This window comes from Marmota monax, unplaced genomic scaffold (assembly GCF_021218885.2).
Source record: "Marmota monax isolate L192 unplaced genomic scaffold, Marmota_monax_Labrador192_F-V1.1 WCK01_AAM20220418_F8-fsc00344, whole genome shotgun sequence".
NCBI lineage: Eukaryota > Metazoa > Chordata > Mammalia > Rodentia > Sciuridae > Marmota > Marmota monax.
The window spans coordinates 121088-142208 of NW_026692430.1; the positions used below are offsets into that span (position 1 = coordinate 121088).

General features: G+C 38.3%; 1 protein-coding gene across 1 annotated transcript in view; it reads left to right on the top strand.

The window, feature by feature from the left end:
* Adam2 (ADAM metallopeptidase domain 2) overlaps nt 1-21121 on the top strand; it is a 59316-nt gene that overhangs the window by 18098 nt on the left and 20097 nt on the right. The window contains exons 7-13 of the mRNA XM_058578785.1: nt 1193-1264; nt 1695-1861; nt 3092-3173; nt 7583-7719; nt 12499-12682; nt 13372-13470; nt 13588-13783. Coding sequence (XP_058434768.1) covers nt 1193-1264; nt 1695-1861; nt 3092-3173; nt 7583-7719; nt 12499-12682; nt 13372-13470; nt 13588-13783 — 937 coding nt within the window. The remainder of the gene's footprint in view (nt 1-1192; nt 1265-1694; nt 1862-3091; nt 3174-7582; nt 7720-12498; nt 12683-13371; nt 13471-13587; nt 13784-21121) is intronic.

Below are 21121 nucleotides of genomic sequence, written 5' to 3' on the forward strand. Positions count from 1 at the left end.
TCTTTAATGTCTCTGTTGATTTCTTTGCCCAGTTATTCTGGTTTGGGAAGATGATTATATATTCATATGCAGTTGGAAGACTACATAGAAGTTCTGTCCATTCTTTAAACAATACCCTTTATAGCATGTTACAGTTAGGATACTACTGTAACCAATTCAGTATAGATACAAGATAATTCCATCACAGCCAGGATCTGCTGCATTCTTTTTATAGTCGTACCCATTTCTCCCTCACCCACGGCCCCTGCCCTCTGGAATCCATGACTGTAATCTCCATGTCTACATAGTTTTTTAATTTCCAAAAGGTTATATGGATGAAATCATTCAATAGATAACTTTTTGGGAGTTTTTCGCTTACCTACTCCAGAGGTTTTCCCAGCTTTAACTACTTCTTACACAAAATGAACTAGGTCGATGCATCTGCTCTTAGGCCGAGCTCTCTTGTTTGCAGAGATCCCAGCACAACCCCTCTGCACATTTTAGGGATTCAGGGGAACGCTATTGCTCTACTGGTTTATGGTTCACATTTTTTATGTACCTGTGATCATTTTCTACTCATCCCGTTTTCAGTCTTCAATTCTTGTCATTGCTTTTTAGTTTTTTCTTCTCTGTACATTTTTGTTCTTGTGAGTCTTTTATCTATTGTATTTTTATCATTGCTTTAGTGAAATGTCAGGCAAACATGGTTTTGAATGGGTATAGTCGATTCTACAATCTTTCAGATTTAGATGTTTACTTTTTTGTGAAATAGGTAATATTTTCAGTCGGAAGTGCTATCATTCATTTGATAATGGAATTATCTCTTGTTTTAATCTCCTTTTCATCTTTTAGATTTTCCATTTTTACACTAAATATCATATGGTTTGTATAATAGTAAAATAATGTTGCCTAGCATAGTGGTGCATGCCTGTAATCTCAGGTACTGGGGAGAATGAGGTAGGATAGAGAGTTGGAAGCCAACCTGGACAACTTATCAGGCTCATATCTCAAAATTAATTAATTAAAAGATAGGACTGGGAACGTGGCTCAATGGCACAGCACTTGCCTAGCATGCACAAGACATTGGGTTTAGTCCCCAGCACTTCAAAAAAATGTTTTTAAAGAAAAATTTAAATGTTTTTAATAAAAACTGATATGTGTTTAAAGGTCTAACAATGTACATGTGGATCTAAAAGATAATTGTATTTTACAGTACGATCATATGGGTTCAGATACTACTGTTGTCACGCAAAAAATTTTCCAGTTGATTGGACTGACGAATGCTGTAAGTGTTGGCTTTTCTAATACTTCTGCACTTGTTTGTTAACTAAAACAATTTCTATATCTTCTTTTATGAGTATACATGTTGTGTGATGGTAGAGAAAATCGTTTCATTTTAAGTTTCTGTTTTCCCACCTATAAAATAGGAATAATGATAATTGTATACTCCTTTTTTAAAATTTTTAAATTTTATGCCATTACACATTTACTGTATACTCCTAATTAGGTTATTGTTAAGAATTAAGCTAAATAAAACACTCATATTCAGTATCATTTCTAGTAGCATTTATTATCTACAAACACTTTAAAAGGTACATTCCAGAATTAGAGTTCAGCTGTTCAGCATGTGTCATAAGTTCATTTTCATAGATAAATCATAAAATCCGTTTAGACCGTGCCGTATGAATCCATCTTCTGTATGTATTCTATTGTAGATTTTCACCTCCTTTAACCTTACCATAATTCTGTCTTCACTGGAGCTTTGGGTAGACGAAAACAAAATGTCAACCGCTGGAGATGCTAATGAGTTATTACACAGATTTCTACGATGGAAAAGATCTTACCTTGTTTTGCGTCCGCACGATGTGGCGTTTTTACTTGTGTGAGCACATTTTGGAATTACTAAAGCTTAGACAAAGAAAACATACTAGTTTGGCCCTGTTTCTGATCATTGACAGGCCTCTAGGGAAAAAAAAAAGCCTCTCATTAACTTTTTCTGTCATATAGTAAAGTCAAAGTTATTTTTTTTCTACACCACACCTATGACGGAATTGTTGGTACCCATAACTCTTACCAACTGGTTTGTAGTTAAAGCTCACCCCTTGGATCTTGGGACCCCACAACTTCTTACCTTAGAGTGAGCACCACATCATTAAATGTCCCTGACTATACTCCAAATTTTTTTAGAGGGAAGAGTACTAGGGATTGAACTCAGGGGCACTAGACCACTGAACCACATCCCCAGCCCTATTTTGTATTTTGTATTTTTTTCCTAGAGGCAGGGTCTCACTGAGTTGTTTAGCATCTCACCTTTGCTGAGGCTGGCTTTGAACTCACAATCCTCCTGTCTCAGCCTCCTGAGCTGCTGGGATTATAGACATGCACCACCACGCCCAGCTTCCAAATTTTAACAATATCTCCTCTAAGAGACATGTCTGAATTTGAGTATTAGAATTTAGCCTTCTTTACTTCATTGTCATTAAAGGAAAAAAAAAAGAAATGGAAATACTACTTTGTATTCCAATATAACACTTACATAATGTAGTTACATTGTGCTATTAATTTTTTAGTCTCTCCTGTTTAATAAGCTCTTTGTTTTTCGGAATATATGTCTATACAGTAAAATTATATGCACAATTTTTTAAATGTCAGCACTTCTCATCTTTTGTCCCATGCCTCTGGCAGGCTAGCTGTGGCTGATTAAGAGGAGACTTTAATCCCTGAGGTGACTGGCTACCCATTGGCCATCCGTTTTACCTTTGCTTTCCCATCTTAGTGAATTTCATTTATTCTTGTATTTATTTGGGGGCACGTATTCATTTCCGTCTAAAAAGACACTACATAAAATGGGTCCTGCTTATGTCACAGAAAACCCAAGGAAAGCCCTCTTTCTAGTACCTGTTTCCTAAGTCTGTTTTGTTGTTTTCAAAGGGCACAGAAACGCTGAGTCACATTCAAAGTGGTGATACTCTGTTAAGTGGAAATATTTATTAATTTAGTATCAATGTGCAAAACTAAAATTTGTCTTAGGAAAATTGAGAATTAATTGTGCTTACTTTTATAAAACCAGAGGATTGTGATCTGATTTTAAACTTAAGTTTTTGAATTTAAGTTACAGAGAAAGAACAGATTTTGTTGGTGCCACCTTTCAAGGGAAGATGTGTGAGAGGGACTACGGAGGAGGTGTGGCCATGGTATGGTATGGCTTAATTTGCTTGGCTAAAATGTGTCAGCAGAATGCTGTAGAGAAGAGTATAGAATTAAAGGTCCCCTTACTTTATGATTTCCATGTGTATTGAAACTTGCATTTCACCTAGTGATCTTTGTCCCTACTGCTGGTAGCAATGCTCAAATTATAGAAAGTCTTCTCAGAACTCACTACATTCAAAATTTTGCAATGCTCATTTCCTGATTCCACATATCCTTTTTAGAAAGTTGTTCAAAGTCATGATCTCTTTGAGTCTTACCATACGATGTCATTAATAATCAATATCATAAATCTTAATATTTAATCATGCATTTATTTTCATTTAAAGCTTAGATTCATACTTTGCTTAATAATTACTTAATTATCTAGCTAACACAATTTTGAACCAGATTAAAATAAAACATTTGAAACCATCCATTACCTTAAAATGCTTCATAAGACACAGGTGAAGAACGAGAGGACCAAAGGCCCTAATTGACGTTATTGATCTCGGTAGAAAATCTGAGAGTATCTGAAACTGGCTTGTTTTTGCCAGTCTTTCCTGAGGCTGTGGTTGTGGCACTTGCCACCCTTGGCTTTCCTGTCTGTGTGTCGGCATGATGCCTGCTGGAGCTTCTGAGAGGCAACGCGTGACGCTCTCGTTCTCATCCATAGTGAAGGTGAAGGCGAGCAAAGAGGTCAAGAGATGCATCAACCAAATGGAGACAGGATTCATCTTCAAAATCCACGAATCTTAGTTTGGAAAAATGCAAGTTTTATTTATGGGCAAGTGATTGACCTAGTCTCAAAAGCTAGAACCTGGCCAACTTCCTCAAACAATCCCATGTGACACTAAAAAAGAAAAAAGAAAAATCAAGGATTTATGTATACGGAGCAAACGCTGACCTGGTTAACAAAGAGAAGCAGAGCTGTCCTGCCTGACATCCAGTGAGCTGCCGGGAGGGCCATGCTGCCTGCACCTGTGGCTGGTGGACAGAGGACAATGGTCCCTACATTGAAAGGAGCAATTGCAGGAAAGCTTTTTTAATATTCTTTCTCATTCCCCACTTTTCTTTGGAATAATTATGGCCTGATCTTTTGCTGGAAAAATTAGAAAGTAGCCAAGGTCCACAGAAGTGAGATGTTGGAGAAAATAGTTAAAGCTTTGCCTGCCAGATATTCACCACCTTTCTCCCTCCCTAATCCCCCGGGGCTATGGTTTGCAATAAGGGATTATATCTTTCATGGGCTGCTTCCTCCTCAAAATTATATGTGAAACCACAACTCAAGTAGTTCTTGGTTGAGTAAAAGCATTTTTTTTTTCCAGTGCTAGGGATGGAAGCCAGGGCTTTGTGCATGCTAGGCACAAGTTCTGCCTCTGAGACACATTCCCAGCCCAGTGTATGACTTTATAAAAATTTAAAATATTTAATTCATAAATAAAACGTGTGCATAGTCAAGGCATATGACTTAATGATTATCCATAATATATTTATAGTGTGTAATGGTTGCCACAATGAAATTAATCACTAATCACCAAACATAACCACTGTAGTTATTACAGTGCACATTAGATTTCTAGAATTTATCTTGTAACTGAAGAGTGGGCCATTAGACTAACCTGTCCCCTTTCCCCAGCCTCTGGCCACTCTAGTTCTGCACTATACATGTATGAGTTTGATTGTTTCAGATTTCACAAATAAGTGCCACCATATGGCATTTGTCCTTCTCTGTCTGGTGTATTTCATTTACTCAGCAGATAATTTTTGATGTCTGTGACTCTTTACCCTGAGGCTTATCCACTCAAGGATTCATAATCTTAGAAGCCTCAAGTTAAAGAAACTCAAGGCTGTTATGCTTCACATAGTATTGAACAGAGTGTCTGTTGACCTTAGTAATAAAAACATTCATGAACCAAACTATTTAGACCCTGGGTATTTCTATGCCTAGCTCCAAGAGCTTGTTCAATTAGTTGTAACATCTTACTGGTTCCCTCATAATTCTGGGTTGAATAAACTTTGAGCCATGTTGATTGAAGGAAAAAAAATGCATATATGGAATCTTGATTTCTAAAACTATAGACTGGAAGTTTTTTCAAAGCTTACATGAAGACACGTTTATAGATTGTAATCATGCATGAGGGAACCAAAGAATTCTCAATAAATACCTAGTCATTTACCATTTCCTGACCTGGTGATTTGAACATAAGAAGCCTTAATAAATACTATCTTCTGTTATTCTTATATGAAAATATTGTCCTAGGCAGGTGTTATTTACCAAAAAGAACTCATCTGGTTTGTTGTAATATTTTTGCCCTAAAATATTTTTAAAAATTTAATACTGAATATAGTTTTGCATTTTTTTAATTTTTTTTTCAAAACTGAAGTAAGAATGGCAATGCCCTGTAGAAAAGTCTCACTCTCCAGTTCCCATCTTTTTTCAAGTTTTTCCTACTAGTCTGTTGTGGATTGAATCATGTTCCTCACAATTCATGTGTTAAAACTCCACCCGCTTTTTTGAAGAAATGATCTATTCAGAAGTAGTTAAAATTAAATGAGGGGAGAAGGTGGGGTTCCAATCCACAGGACTGGTGTCCATCTAAGAAGAAGAGACACCTGGGACAGCCCTCTCCACGTGCACACAGAGGAAAGGCCATTAGAGGACCCAGCAAGAAGGCTGGTTCCTCCAAGCCAAGAAGAAAGCCCAAAACCAGAAATCAACCCTCCTGGAACCTGGATCTTGGACTTCTAGAACTGTGAGATTCTCCAGAACTGAGGGAAAATACATTTCTATTGTGTAAACCATTCAGTGTTTGATATTTTGTTATGGGAGGCCAATCCAACTAATAGAAATCCCAAGTGAGATTTTCACAAAGAGAATTATAAAGAAATGTTACTTCAAGGAAAGATGGAAATGCACACACCAGTAAGAAGACAGGAGCAAAGGAGCAATTGTTCATGAACGGAGAAACACCGGCTTCTCTACAGATGCCTAAAGAGAGATTTTTACTGGTTACTTTCATTTTACTGAGCTATAAGAAGAAATAGAAGAGAGAAAGATATAGATAGATAGATAGATAGATAGATAGATAGATAGATAGATAGGACTTTCCTACAATACCTTGAAAACAAGATCATTTATAACTAAATCAGTATTAATATGTTCTATTTAAACTCTTGAAATGCAGCAGAATTCTTCATTTTCTTCTCCATGAATTATGCAATCTCTCTCTCCTTCCTCTTCTTCAATTTCTACCTGTTCCTCCTCCTCCTCCTCCTCCTCCTCCTCCTCCTCCTCCTTCTTCTCTCTTTCTCTCTCTCTCTCTCTCTCTCTCTCTCTCTCTCTCTCTCTCTCTCAGCAATCAAATAGTACATTCAAATGGGGAAATTTGATAAATGGGACATTTACCAATGTGTATGCAAGGTCCCTCTGTCGTGGTGATAAGTGAGTTACCAGGCTGAGAGGGGAGGACAGGGTCTTTTGATCAGGATCACGTGGAAAGCAGACCCCCAGTGCAAGGTTCTGGGATTCACAACCACCTACCAAGGACGGTGGCAAACACCTCAGTCTCACCCTCTTTCTCATTAGACGGCATGGAAGTAAAACTAGAGGACAAAGGACCCTCTGATAGGATCCATTTGTTCCATCCTCTTGGTCTAGAAAGCAGGGTGGAAAATAATGGGAAGAAGAAACTAAAACATATGCTAGAAACCTACCTGAAGCCTGCTCATCAAAATGTTCATTAGGTATATTTGAAGGCATGCCAAGACTTGTGGGTCTCCTTCAAAATTTATGTCTTAATAGTATTAAAATATGCTATCATCTTATTATCTTTATAAAAAGGGAAACAATAAAAGTATTTTAGTTTTGAAAATAAAGAGTAAAGAACTGAAAACAGCATTTTTATTTTCAGTCATTATTACCATAATATAAATTATTATTTCAATAAGTGATTTTATAAGTTTAAAAAACACCTATGGAACAGTCACGCAAGATATCTTCAACTCTGAAGAATTAAATAATAAATAAACACAATTGGTCCATAATTTGAGATACACGTGTCTTATGTGTTTGTCTTGAAAGATTTTGTTTGTGAGTACGACATTGTTGTTATATATAGTTAACAAGCTACTGGATCACTTAATTCCTTGGCCTGATGCCACCAAATGAGCCTTTCATTTACATTTTAGTACAATTTCAGGTTTGATTTTTCATATTTTCCTAATATTTATGATAATACCTGTAATATGTAAAGTTAAGTCAACAATGATGGCACTTCTGTGGGTAACAATATTAGATGCCTCTACTCCTTTTTTATTATATGACTATTTTGAATAATGATATTGTTCTGCATGTCAATAAAATGCCTATAACAATATGTACATGTAAATTTGTGGGTTGTTGTTTTTTTCCCAGCACCCCAAAGCCATAGGTCTGGAATCACTTGCCATTATTTTAGCTCAGTTAGTGAGCTTGAATATGGGGATATCATACGATGACGTCAAGAAATGCCATTGCCCGGGAACTATCTGTATAATGAACCCAGAAGCAATGTAAGAGACTTAACCTTTATACTCCATACATATATGTACATATATATATATATATATATATATATAGAGAGAGAGAGAGAGAGTTTATGTTAAGATATTTTTGTGTATGTAATTTAAGAAAATTTAAGCTGTTAGAATAAATATTAACGATTGACTATCAATTGTGACTGCAGACATATTCCAGAGCCCGTACTGCATATCTGTCTCAATCTTTTATATAAATCAAATGCCACACATGCTTTCTCATAGGTGAGCAAACTCTACATCTATTACTCTTAAGTGATTTTTATAACTTAGGTTTGCAATGACAACACAAGAATTTTTTGTTAGTGTGACCATCTGCAGGCGGCTCCTTTATCTGCTCTGGCTCCACCTGAAGTCTTAGCTTCTACTGACTCCAGAGATGCTGCATCCAGCTTTGTCATAGAGAACACCTTGTGTAGTCACCTTGTGGTGCTTCAAGACCTAGGGGATGTGTTTGCTTTTATCATCATTCTTCTTAGAATTCATAAGGAAATTTATAGAAGTAAGACCAGAGAGCGAGGGGATTAAAGGGGAGCCTCCTTGAGGCCAGCCTATGCAACTTAGTGAGACTGTCTGAAAAAAAAATAAATTACTTAATTGAAAGGGTTAGGGGTGTAGCTAAGTGGGTTCAATATCCAGTACTGGGGGGCTGGGGGGGGACAATGAAACTAAAGCTGTTCCTTATACATTCAGTATCATGGAGTCTCTGTCAAGTATCAGCCACTTGCAAGGTGGATCTATAATTGTGTTACAGCTCCTGGTGGGCTACCAGGTTTTTATAGAGTGAAGCTTGCACCCAGGAGATGACAGGTGACTATGCCACTGAAGGTAAACATTTTCACCATCAATTGGTATTCTCAGATACAAGATTATAAGACCAAGGGCATGTGGTATATCTGGAAGCAAGTAGAGACGGTCCAAATGGCACAAAGAAATACCATGAATGAGGGCCCCAGGTCCTCATGTCACCTACATTGATTGCACCAATATTTGTTAATCACTTTATACCGATAGCCTCATAGGAGCTCTCTAAAATTGGTTGATGAAGAGCAAAACACCTCTGTCTTCTTTCAGTATATCAGTTGTGGAATTTTAAAAATCAGTTTTACATATTATAGTCCAGTTAGGGTTAGACCTAAAGACAGCGGGAGACGGTAAAGGGCCCAGTGAGCACATTTGCAAACACTGTCTACCTCTGTGGAAGAGAAGCGATGGAGACTGGGACTGGGAAAGATTCCTCTGCCATGGCCAATGACTTGGATGTTTGGTCAAGGATCTGTAGACTCTAACACTGGACAAGTGGGGAAAGGAGCATGAACTGTATTCAGAGTGGGCACAAAGTACAGTTGGCCCCCTGTGTGCCACATTCACACTCAACCAACCATGGATCAAAGATATTTGAAAAAATATCTGAACATGTGCAGACGACTTTTTTCTTGTCGCGGTTCCCTAAGCAATGCAATGTAATGACTGTTTACCTAGCATTGACATTGCCTGAGGTATTATAAGTCATCTAGAGATGAATTAAGGAATATGGGAGGATGAGATAGGTGATATGTAAATATTAGGACATGCTGCACAAGAACCTTGAGCATTTGAGGATTTGGGTATCTGTCAGGGATTCTGGCACGAACACCCCCTGTGGAGACCAAGGGGCTACTGTACACAGATGTTTAGATCCGATTTTCAATTCCCAAGTATTTATTTTTAGAAGCAGCTCTCCATCAATGAACGTCAACCAGCTTCTACCCCAGGTCACCTATAAAACAAGTCCCAAAATGAAAAGCACATACTCCCTCCTCGGGGCGACCTCCAGTGGCTTCAGGGGGACACTGGCGTGCCAGGTCAATAACACACCCTGGCATGGCATTTTTTGTCTTTCTTCATCCTTGATCCATTATTTCTTCTTGCTAGGATCAACTCCCAAATACATTATTTTTTTTTCTGGCTAATCTAAACAGACAACATCTTATATCATTTGTGTTCATAATGTCAAGCAATACTCGTTTCATTTTTATCTGCCATTGTCCAAATTGTCATGTCATGCAACGGCAATGGTGATGCATAGCATAGCTTGTGATGCTGTTGCAATGATCCTAATAGTTAGGATGGTGAAGAAATGATAGAAAGGATCAGGAGATCTTAAATGCAGGTACTCCTTTGGATCCCCCACACCCTCCTGAATATCGTCAAGCTGTCTTTTTTGTTGTTGTTCTTTTTAGTTCTACATGACGATAGAATGTATTTTGACATATTACACATACATGGAGTATAACTTCCCATTCTTGTGGTCGTACATGATGTAGAGTGACACTGGTCATATATTCATATATGAACATGGGAAAGTGATATCGGATTCATTCTATTGTCTTTCCCATTCCCATCTCTCCTTCCCTTCCTCCCCATCCAGTCTGGTGAACCTCCACTCCTCTCCACAACCCCCACCTATTGTGATTCAGCATCTGCATATCAGAAAGATCATTCAGCCTTTGGTTTGGGGGGATTGGTTTATTTCACTTAGTATGCTGCCAGTTCCATTCATTTACCAGCAAATGCTATGATTTCATTCTTCTTTATGGATGACTAATATTCCATTGTGTATATATACCACATTTTCTTTAGATTGGTTATATAGTTTTAGCTACTGTGAATTTAGCTGCTATGAACATTGATATGGCCACATCACTATAGTATGCTGATTTTAAGTTCTTTGGGTATATGCCAAGGAGTGGGATAACTGGGTCAAATGGTGATTCCATTCCTAGTTTTTTTGAGGAATCTCTATACTGCTTTCCTGAGTGGTTGCACCAATTTGCAGTCCCACCAGCAATGCATGAGTGTACCTTTTCCCCCATTCCTCACCAATATTTATTGTTACTTGTATTCTTGATAACTGCAATTCTGACTAGAGTGAGATGAAATCTCAGTATAGTATTAATTTGCATTTCTCTCATTGCTAGAGATGTTGAACATTTTTTCATATATTTTTTGACCAGTTGTCTGTTCAGCCCCTTAGCCCATTTATTGATTGGGCAATTTGGTTTTGGGGGGTTAGGCTTTTTGAGTTCTTTTTATATCCTGGAGATTAATGCTTTATCTGGGGTGTAGATGGCAAAGATTTTTCTCCTGTTCTGTAGGCTGTTTCTTTATGCTCTTGATTGTTTGCTTTTCTGTGAGGAAGTTTGGGGTTTGATACCATCCCATTTGTTGATTTTTCAATTTAGTCCTGTGCTATAGGAGTCTGGTTGATCACAATCTTTTTAAATAATATTAATATTCTGAAAATTAAAAAAATCATAAATTACTCAGGATCTATTATTTACAACAGATAGTTCCAATCATGCACACATTTGTTTTTTAAAAAATGATTGTGGAGTTTTACTCTGTGCTAGTAAAGGAAACAATTAGAGCTCCTGAAGCTGAAAAACGGTCTGAGAAGTCAATCAAGGTCCTTAGAAATATCTCTGTGTAAATTTTGAAAAGATATCTGAAATAGATGAGAAGGAACCATGCATACATATTGAGAAAGTTTCCAAGGCAGAAGAAATCATTAAATATTTGGCAGAGGGGACAGTCAAGAAGGTCACTTAGCTGAGCAAAGGAGATGAGGTGGATGAGGAGCATGACCTTGGAGAAGGCATTGGTGATTAGGTCACATAGGTCGTGCTCTGAATGACTGAGGTGGGTTTAAACAGAGAAGAGATGTGACATTATCAGTGTTTTAGGGAGAATGCTTGATTCGGATTTTGAGAGAAAAATACAAAGGACAAAACCTGAAGTGCTTGGTCATCGAGGGGGCTATTTATTGCATGAACTAGTACTGAGATGGTGAAGGCTGGGCAGAGGTGGCTGGACATAGTTAGTGGATAGATTTGACAACATTGGGTTAGTGAGAAATAGAAGGGCCTCGAGATTTTGTCCTGGGTATTTTTTCTATTTTGAGTTTGGAAATATTAACAGTAGAACCAATGGGCAGACACGGTCTTAGTACTTTACAGGTACTGGAGTCTCACAAGTCTATGACACAAATGAACCTTTATCTCCATATTGCAAAGAGGAAACTGGAAAAAATATGCATATAATTTAAAGACCTTTCACAAGGACATACAACCTGTAAGTGGCAGAACCAAGATTTTAATCCACACAGTTGGATTGGGCACAGTTTACATGTTCCGAAGCACCATGCCATCCTTTGTAAGCGGTATGTTTTTACGCAAGAAGCATTTAGAATTTAGGTCATTTAAACTTAAGGTGCCTGTGAGCTAGACTCAAGAAGAAACACCAAGTAAAGAATCAGATATTGGCCTCTGGGATTTAGGTGGTAAGTTTGTGTTAGAGGAACAAGATCTGAGCTGTCAGATGTAGGTTTTATTTGACACTGTGGAGCTGAACAAAATGATGGATGACAAAGTATAGATGAAAGGAACACGTTTGTTACTGTTGTTAGTACAGGGCTATTTCAACACTTAAACGTCACGAGAGGGACGGGAACAAGCGAAAGGGAGCTGGGGCCGTTTGTAAGGTAGAAGATAAAAGGATGTAACAGATAAGTGTAATAGAAGAAGCCATCACTTTTTACTGATCCCTTATTCCTACTAGAAGATCTCTAAGTTCTTGCACAGTTGACTTCCCAAAGTCTTTGCTTTCTTTGAGCATTGAGTCGGTCGTGGAATGCTAATTAAGTGCCTTTATTCTGAGGGTAGGCAGTTTATGAAAACTGCTCACACCAACATTTGAAGTTCCATGTGTTCTCAGTCATTCCAGTGGTGTGAAGATCTTCAGTAACTGCAGTATGGAAGATTTCGCACATTTTATTTCAAAGCAAAAGTCCGAGTGTCTTCAGAATCATCCACGCTTAGAGCCGTCTTACAAGCAGGCGGCGGTGTGTGGGAATAAGGTTGTGGAGCAAGGAGAAGCCTGTGACTGTGGAACTGAACAGGTCAGGACTAACGTGGAGAGCTATATTCCAGAATTGCCTCAGAAACTGTGAATTAATTTTTATAATGCTGTACTGTCATTTCCCTCCATGGACCACCCTCCTTCTTCTCCATGAGTGAAACTACATGTTGCTTTATAGGTCCATTGATTTGTAGACTATCCATAAAGTGATCTAACTTTTTAAATTCTAGCTTTATTGAGGCATAGTTGACAATGAAGCAATTGTAGATATTTGGTGTACACAAATCCTGATGATTTGATGTGTGTACACATTTTGTGATATTTACCTCTATCAAATTATATTAGTAATTATATTATATGCTGTATTATTAATATATTAATATATTTGATATATACATATATTAATTTCTGTCTCTGTATCTCTAGAGGTCTCTGTCTCTCTGTCTGTCTGTCTCTCTCTCTCTCCATCTTAGATTAAACTGCCAGAGTTAGAGGGAAGTTGGAAGGGTAGAGATAAAGTCAGGATAAAGTGAAGTAAATAGATGAAAACTTGAAGTGAAACTCAAGAGTGAGCTTTGGGAACACTCCCAGTAGGTGGTAATGAACAAGGGGGAATCAGGAAGATGTGAATTTTTTCTGTTTGCCAACATATTAAGCATCTATTATTAAAATGTCCACCCAATAAATAAAAATTGGAAGATGCCCGAGAGCATTTGATTTGCCTTTCAGGAGTGTGCGGCAAACAAGCCTGTATGCTGCGAACACAGCACATGTGCTCTGACCGCTGGTTCAGAATGTGCCTCGGGACCCTGCTGTAGTGAATGTAAAGTAAGAATTTTTTTAAAAAGTTTTCTATGTGACTTAGATAATGACAAGCATTATTCTGTATAATGCTTGTATATTCACATTCTGCTTTATTCAATATAAGTTACTTCACCCCCTCAGTTTTCCAAAAAAGGACATGTCTGCCGGTCTGCCGCCAATGAATGTGATCTCACTGAATACTGCAATGGCTCATCTCAAGTATGTCAAGAAAATGTCTTTATCATAGATGGGCATCCCTGTAGCGAAAATAAGTGGATCTGCATCGGGGGAGTGTGTAGAAGTGGGGATAAACAATGTGAAGATCTATTTGGCCAAGGTATTTATAATAATTTTATTTTCCATATATGTGTTTTTCTGGACACTAAAAAACAAAGTAGCTGTCTGTGGTGGTGTACACCTATAATCCTCGTGACTCAGGAGCCTGAGGCAGGAGGATTGCAAGTTTGAGGGCAGCCTCAGCAACTTAATGAAACCCTCAGCAACTCAGAGAGACCCTGTCACAAAATTTTTAAAAATAAAGACTGGGGGATGTAGCTCAATGGTAAAGTAACCCTGGGTTCGATTCCCAGTACTGCATCCCCCATCCAAAAAAGGAAAGAAAAAGAAGTAGATGTTAAGCTTTACTTGTAATCAAAATTGAATAGATTGAATAAGAATAAAAATTAAATGCACTGATTGCAACCTAGCAAATATCACACTATTTTCATTAACAAAACAGGTATGTATTGAGTAATGCAACATTGAGAGAAAAACTTATGAAAAGTATATGCTGTGGAAATACCATCTAAGTGAATATTTTTTAAAAAATACACATGTGAGAAAATTGTGCCAAAGTTTAAGAATCTGGGTTGCCTTCCACAGTAGAGACCATGGATATAAGCAAATGGGAAAAGGGGAAGAAATTTTTAAAGTGGATCTTCAGAAGATTAGTGATGATAGTCTGCCAAAAATTGAAAAATTGCGATTAAATATCTATGAACTGTAGAGAACTATGGCAGTATCTTAGTAAGACTATTTTTTAAACAGACATCATCAAAACAGAAGAAAAGGTAGCAGACCTCTGTCTCTGCAATGGTTGATAAGTGTGAGTTAGACAAAGCTTCCTGAAGTAAGAACAACTATCAAAATGGAAAAAGAAACTTAAAATTTTATTTGGAAGAGTTGCCGAGCTACCAAGGCCAGGAGACGGGTGCCCGGAGAGGTGAGGTCAGCCCTTGAAGCATTGCTACTGTGAAACTGACGGCTGAGAGAAGAAGTAGGTGAGGAAACCCTCAGCCCTTGTAAGCTGGGCAGCTGGCAACCTGGACAGAGCTTCCCGCAGTCTCAGGGAGCTGGGAGGAGCAACGTTCCAGTTTAGCCTGTGGCAAGGGACACGAGCTCTTGTGGATGCCCTGCGTTTTCCATGGGGACCCACTGAGGACTTGACCTTGGCAAAATGTGGCTGGGAAGCGGTCAGCCGCAGGAAGATGGAAGCCCACCTTTGTGCTAACACCCTTCTCATTGGATCCACTTGTATCCTAAATAACTGGCTGGAAGCAAAGCGCAGACCCTAGCTGGAGATACGTCACCCTTGATGTCCCCAAATCACTGCATGTCAAAATAGGAACTACAGAAGAGGGTGACACAACAGACAACAGAAGCAAGGGGAGTGAGGGTGTGAGAATGGGGAGAACTGTGCAAGAAAATACAGGCAAAAAAAAAAAAAAGAAAAAGAGAATGAAAAGTTGGGTGTGATCCAGAGAGATGCGGATGCTGCGAAGCGTAGCATATGGGAATTTTTTGAAAAAACGAAAATATGATGAAGTACAAATATCTAGAACTGAAATTAAGAGCTCAGCTAGATCTGATGGCTCCACGATGTCTATCTCTGTCCAAAGATCTTGTTGTTCACAGAAAACACGTGCCATTTTATCTGCCAGTGTGGAAAGTTAAGTAAATAATCAAAAATAAAAGTAGGGACATGATGAGTTCTCTCGCAGATTAATCGTACTGGAGTGGCATGACTGAAGAGTAGATTATAAGTCTGAAGAAAATCTGCACATCGTGGCTCACAGAAAACAAGGAAGGGCAAACTCAGAAAAGTTCCTGAAAGGCCTGGAGGTGCGAGGGCCTGGTGGAGCGCTTGTGCAGCATGTGTCAGACTCTGGGAGGGACTCACAGCAGAGCGAGAAAACAAGTTGTGAAAACGTGATGACAAAGAGACGAACGCACGTGTTATGGAGACCCAGATGGAGAAAGGTAAGAGAATGGGCCATCCCTACAACCCATTCAAGAAAAGCTCGAGACGGAAAAGAAAGAAGAATGACTTGAAAGGTGCCTGAATCAAATGACGTTTGACCTTACAAATAGGAAAATAAAAATAAGAATGAAAAGACTGGCTTTAGGATAGAAATGATCAGTGGCCAAAGTGTTGGGTAGTGTTGGACTGACATAAGTAAATACCCATGTCACAACCTGAACTTAGCATAAGGCAGGAGACTAAGCACCATAAAAACATCTGATGCACCCCAAAGAGGGCTAGAACAGCGTGGGGGAACTAGATTAGGAAAATAAACAAAGACTGAGGAGGTTCATTTACATTTAAATATTTCACAATTATATTAATTCTAAAACTTGTGTTAAGACTTAGTCTTAGGGAAAAGATGTGGCATATAGGGAGAGACGCAACCAGGAGAAGATAACTAGGTAGAAAATGCAAGCGCCATTGAACTGGTGGGCGTCGTAAAGGTATTGGCACCCAAGGGAGCCCGTGACAACCAATGGATCCGATTTCCACCGAAGAGGAACCTCACGAGTAAGAGGTCACAATAGCCAACCATTTATCTTCCTAGGAACATTTGAAGATTCTGGAAATTGAAGATTGGGCCAAACTAAGACAGAGATCCTCTAATGGGGGCGAGGGTGGGGGCGGATAGAAGAGTTTTAGCAGCAGGAATTGCAGGGGGACTCTCAAGACCATGGATTATGTTTCCACAGAGCACGCGTGGAGTTCTGAAGCAGCTCAGAAACTGGTCAGGCCAGTCAAAAACATTAGAAAGGCGTTTAAAATTTCCCTACAGTCTCCAGAGGATGAACAAAGGCTAAAAGGGAGAGAAATCTTGCCTCTCATAAATCCTAGTCCTTCTCTAAAATCTTGTGTTGTATTTAGAAGGGTCTCTGTCAGTAGGCTAGGAAGCTATTCATTATTTTTTCTTTTTCAAAATGTCTTTATAAGACATTACAGTTATATATATATAGTGGTGGGGGTTCATTGTGACATAATCATACATGCATGGAACATAACTCGCTCCATTTCAGTCCCCAGCACTTCCTCTTGTCCTCACCCCCTCCTTCCCCCTATTTCCCTTCTTGTACTCTACTGGCCTTCTTGTATTTATTTATTTTTTAATTGGTGTTTATAGATAGGCATAAAGATGGAATTCACTGTGGGACACTTATACGTGCACAGCATAATTTTGTCAACTTCATTCCACGATCCTCCCTTTTCCGGCCCTCCTCCCTCCCCTTCAATCCCCTTACTCTACTCCGCCGATCTCCCCCCTCTTTTTATTTGAACTGCCTACCCCCCCTTACGTTGCTCTAGCTTCTGCCTGTGAGAGAAACATTTGACCCTCAACTTTCCGAGCCTGACCTATTCCAGTTAGCGTTTTAGTCTCCATCTCCATTTACCAGAAATGCCATAATTTCAATCTTCTTTTTTGCTGAGTAAAACTCCATTGCATATGAATACCACACTCATTTGTTGACAGGCACCGGGGCTGGTTCCGTAACTTGGCTTTGGTGAATGGGACTCCTGTAACCATTGATGCACCTGTATCACTTTAGAATGCTGAGTTTAGTTTTTGGATACATACTAAGAAGTGGGATAGCTGGGTTATAGGGTGGTTCTATTCTTAGTGATTTGATGAATCTTCATACAGCTGTCCAGACGGGTTGCACTAACTTGCAGTCTCACCAATAACGTATGAGTTCATGTTGTCTCCTACATCCTCACCAGCATTTATCACCATTTGCTTTCTTGCTAATTGTCATTCTAGCTGGAGTGAGATGAAAGATCAGTGTAGTTTTGATTTACGTTCCCCTAATTGCTAGAGATGTTGAGCATCTTTTCATCTATTTGTTGGCAGTTTGCATTTCTTAATGTGTATTTATTTCTTCTTATTTTTTATTTTTAAGAAATGACTCATTTGCCCTTTTGTTGATAGGGTTATTTGCTTTTTGGTACTCGTTTTTGGAGTTCTTTACATATTCTGGATATTAATTCCCTGTTGGAGGAGTAGCTGGCAAAGATTTGCTCCTCTTCTGTTTGCTGTCTATTTATGTTCTTCTTACCTTTGCTGTGCAGAAGCTTTTTAATTTGATGCCATTCCACTGAATTCTTGGTGTTGCTTCCTGAACTTTAGGAGTTCTATCGAGGGAGTCATTGCCTGCACTTGTATTTGGAGTGTTGACCCTCTGTTTTCCTCTAGCAATTGCAAAGTTTCTGATTGAATTCCTAGGCCTCTGAACCACTTGGAGTTGACTTTTGTGCAGAGTGAGAGAAAGGAATCTGGTTTCATTCTTCTATATTTGGATTTCCAATTGTTCAGCACCATTTGTTTAAACGGCTTTTGACACCTTTGTCAAGATGTCTGTGCGGGTTTGTCTCTGTGCCTTCTGTTCTGCTCTGTTCCATTGGTCAGCATGTCTGTCTTTATGTCAGTACCTTGCAGTGTTTGTTACTACCACCTCTGTAGTATAATTTGAACTAGGTATTGTGGGGCTTCCGGCATTGTTGTTTTTACTCAGAATTGCTTTGACTATTCTGGATCTCTTATTCTTCCACTGAATTTTAGGAATGTTTTTCTAGTTCTTTGAAGAATGTCATTGGTATTTTCATGGGAATTGCATTAAATCTGTAGATTGCTTTTGGTAATAGGATCACTTTAGTGATATTCATTCTACCTATCCAAGGACCTGGGAGATCTTTCTGTCTTCTAACATCTTCCTCAATTTCTTTCTTCAGTGTTCTATAATTTTCATTGTAGAGGTCTTTAACCTCCTTGATTAGATTTATTTCTACATTTATTGTTGTGGTGGAGTTAGGGGTAGATGAGTGTATGTCTTTTGAGGCTATTGTGCATGAAATTATTTTCCTGATTTCATTTTCAGGGGGTTTGTTGTGTATAGAAGAAAAATATTCATTTTTATATACTGATTTTGTATCCTGTTGCTCTGTGAATATTTTCTTATCAGCTCTGGAACTCTCTTCCAGTGGAGCTTTTAGTATATTTTAAATATAGGGCTAAATCATCTGCAATCGGTGATAATTCTTCTTTGTATCCCTTTTATATCCTGGTTTTAATATAAGGTGTCCCCCCCAAATCTCCTGTGTTACTGAAGGAATATTCAGAGGTAAAATGGTTGAATTATGAGAGCTTTAAGCTAATTGGCCTGTCCTTATTTGAATGAACTAGGTGGTCATTGAAGGCAGGTGAAGCATGACTGGAGGAGGTACATCACTGGAGCCATATCCTGAAAGGGTTCACCTTCCCTGTGGCCTGGCCCCACCCTTCTCTCTCTCTCTCTCTCTCTCTCTCTCTCTCTCTCTCTCTCTCTCTCTCTCTCTCTCCTTTCTGAACCCGCCATGAGCTGAGCAGCTCTCCTCTGCGGGGCGCTTTTACCCATGATGCCTGCCTCACCTTGGGCCCAGAGTAATGAGTTGGACTGAAACCTCAGAAACTGTGAGCCCCAAATAAACTTTTCCTCTTAAGTTGTTCTTGTAAGGTATTTTGATCACAGCAATGCTAAAAATGTATCTTAAACAATTATCTTGCCTAATAGCTCAAACTAAAATTTCAGGTACTATTCTGAATAGGAGTGGTGAGAGTAGACATCTTGACTCATTCCCGATTTTAGAGGAAATGCTCTCGATTTTCCACCATTTGCTAGGATGTTGGCTTTGGGTTTGTCATAAATAGCCCCGATGATGGGGAGGTAAATTTCGTGGTTTCTTCGGTGTTTTTATTGTGAATGGATGCTGAATTTTGTCAAAAAAACTTTTTTTCCCTTCTGTTGAGATGATCTTGTGATTTTTGTCCTTAATTCTATTTGTATGTTGAATTACATTTATTGATTTATGTATACGGACTCATCTTTGCATCCCTGGAATGAAACAAACTTAAGCATGACGTATGATGGTCTTCTTCATATGTTTTTTAATACAATTTGCTAATATTAAGGATTTTTGCATCTATGTTCAATAGAGATATTGGTCCGTGGTTTTCTTTACTTACATATCCTTATCTGGTTTTGGTATCAAGTTGATACTGACTTTAAGGAATGAATTTGGAAGTGTTCTACCCCTTTATATTTCATGGAGTGATTTGGGGATCATTGGTTATTAGTCTTTAAAGGTCTGGTAGAATTCAGCTGAGAATCCGTCTGGTCTCGGTGTTTCCTTTGTTGGAAGGCTTTGTATTACTGCTTCAATCTCGTGGCTTGTTGTTGGTCTGTTCAGGTTTTCTATATCCTCTTGGTTCAATGTTGGTATGTCTATGTGTTTAGAAATGGATCCATTTCTTCTGGATTTTCCAATTTATTGGAATATATGTTTTCAAAATAGTCCCTAATGATCTTTCTGCATTTTTTTTGTTAGCTTAGCTAATGGTTTACCAATATTTTTTATCTTTTCAAAGAACCAACTCTTTGTAACATCGATTCTTTGTTTTGTTTTGTTTTTTTATTCTCTGTTTTGTTAATTTCAGCTTTCATCTTACTTACGTCCTTCTTTGTACTTATTTTGTTTTGCTTTTGTTTTTCTAGAACCTTGAGATGCATTATTAGGTTGTTTGGGGTCTTTCTGATTTTTTTTAAATGTAGGCACTCGTAACTATAAAATTTCCTTTTAGAGCCCTCTTCATAATGACACCAAGATTCTGATATGTTCTATTTCTTGTTTTAGTCAGCTTTTTCATTGCTTTTACCTGATAAGAACAATTTTAGAGAAGGGAAATTTTATTTAGAGCTCAGTTTCTGAGATCTCTCCATAGATGACCAACTCCATTTGTCTGTGCCCGGTGGAAGGGTGTGGCAGAGGAAAAGAGCTCAAAATATGACAAAATAGAGAAAGAGACTAAGTTTGACTCACTAGGAACAAAATATAAACCCCAAAGACATGCCTCTAGCCATGTCCTATCTGCCTAAAGGTACCAACCAACCAATCCATTCAAATGGATTAACGTACTGATTAGATTAAGTCTCTCATAACCCAATCATTTCACCTCTAAAATTTCTTGCATTGCTTTTAAATTTTTAAATTCTGTGATTTCTTCTATAATCCATTCATCATTTAAAGTATATTGTTCAATCTCCATGTGTTTACATAGCTTCAGTATGTTTTCTTTTTCTTTCTTTTTCTTTTTTTTAAGAGAGAGAGAGAGAGGAAGGGAGAGAGAGAATTTTTTTAATATTTACTTTTTAGTTTTCGGCGGACACAACATCTTTGTTTATATGTGGTGCTGAGGATCGAACGCGGGCCGCATGCATGCCAGGCGAGCATGCTACCGCTTGAGCCACATCCCCAGCCCCAGTATGTTTTCTTGCTGTTTCTAATTTCATTACGATATGATAAGATGCAAGAAGTTATTTTGATTTTTTTTATTTGCTAAGACTT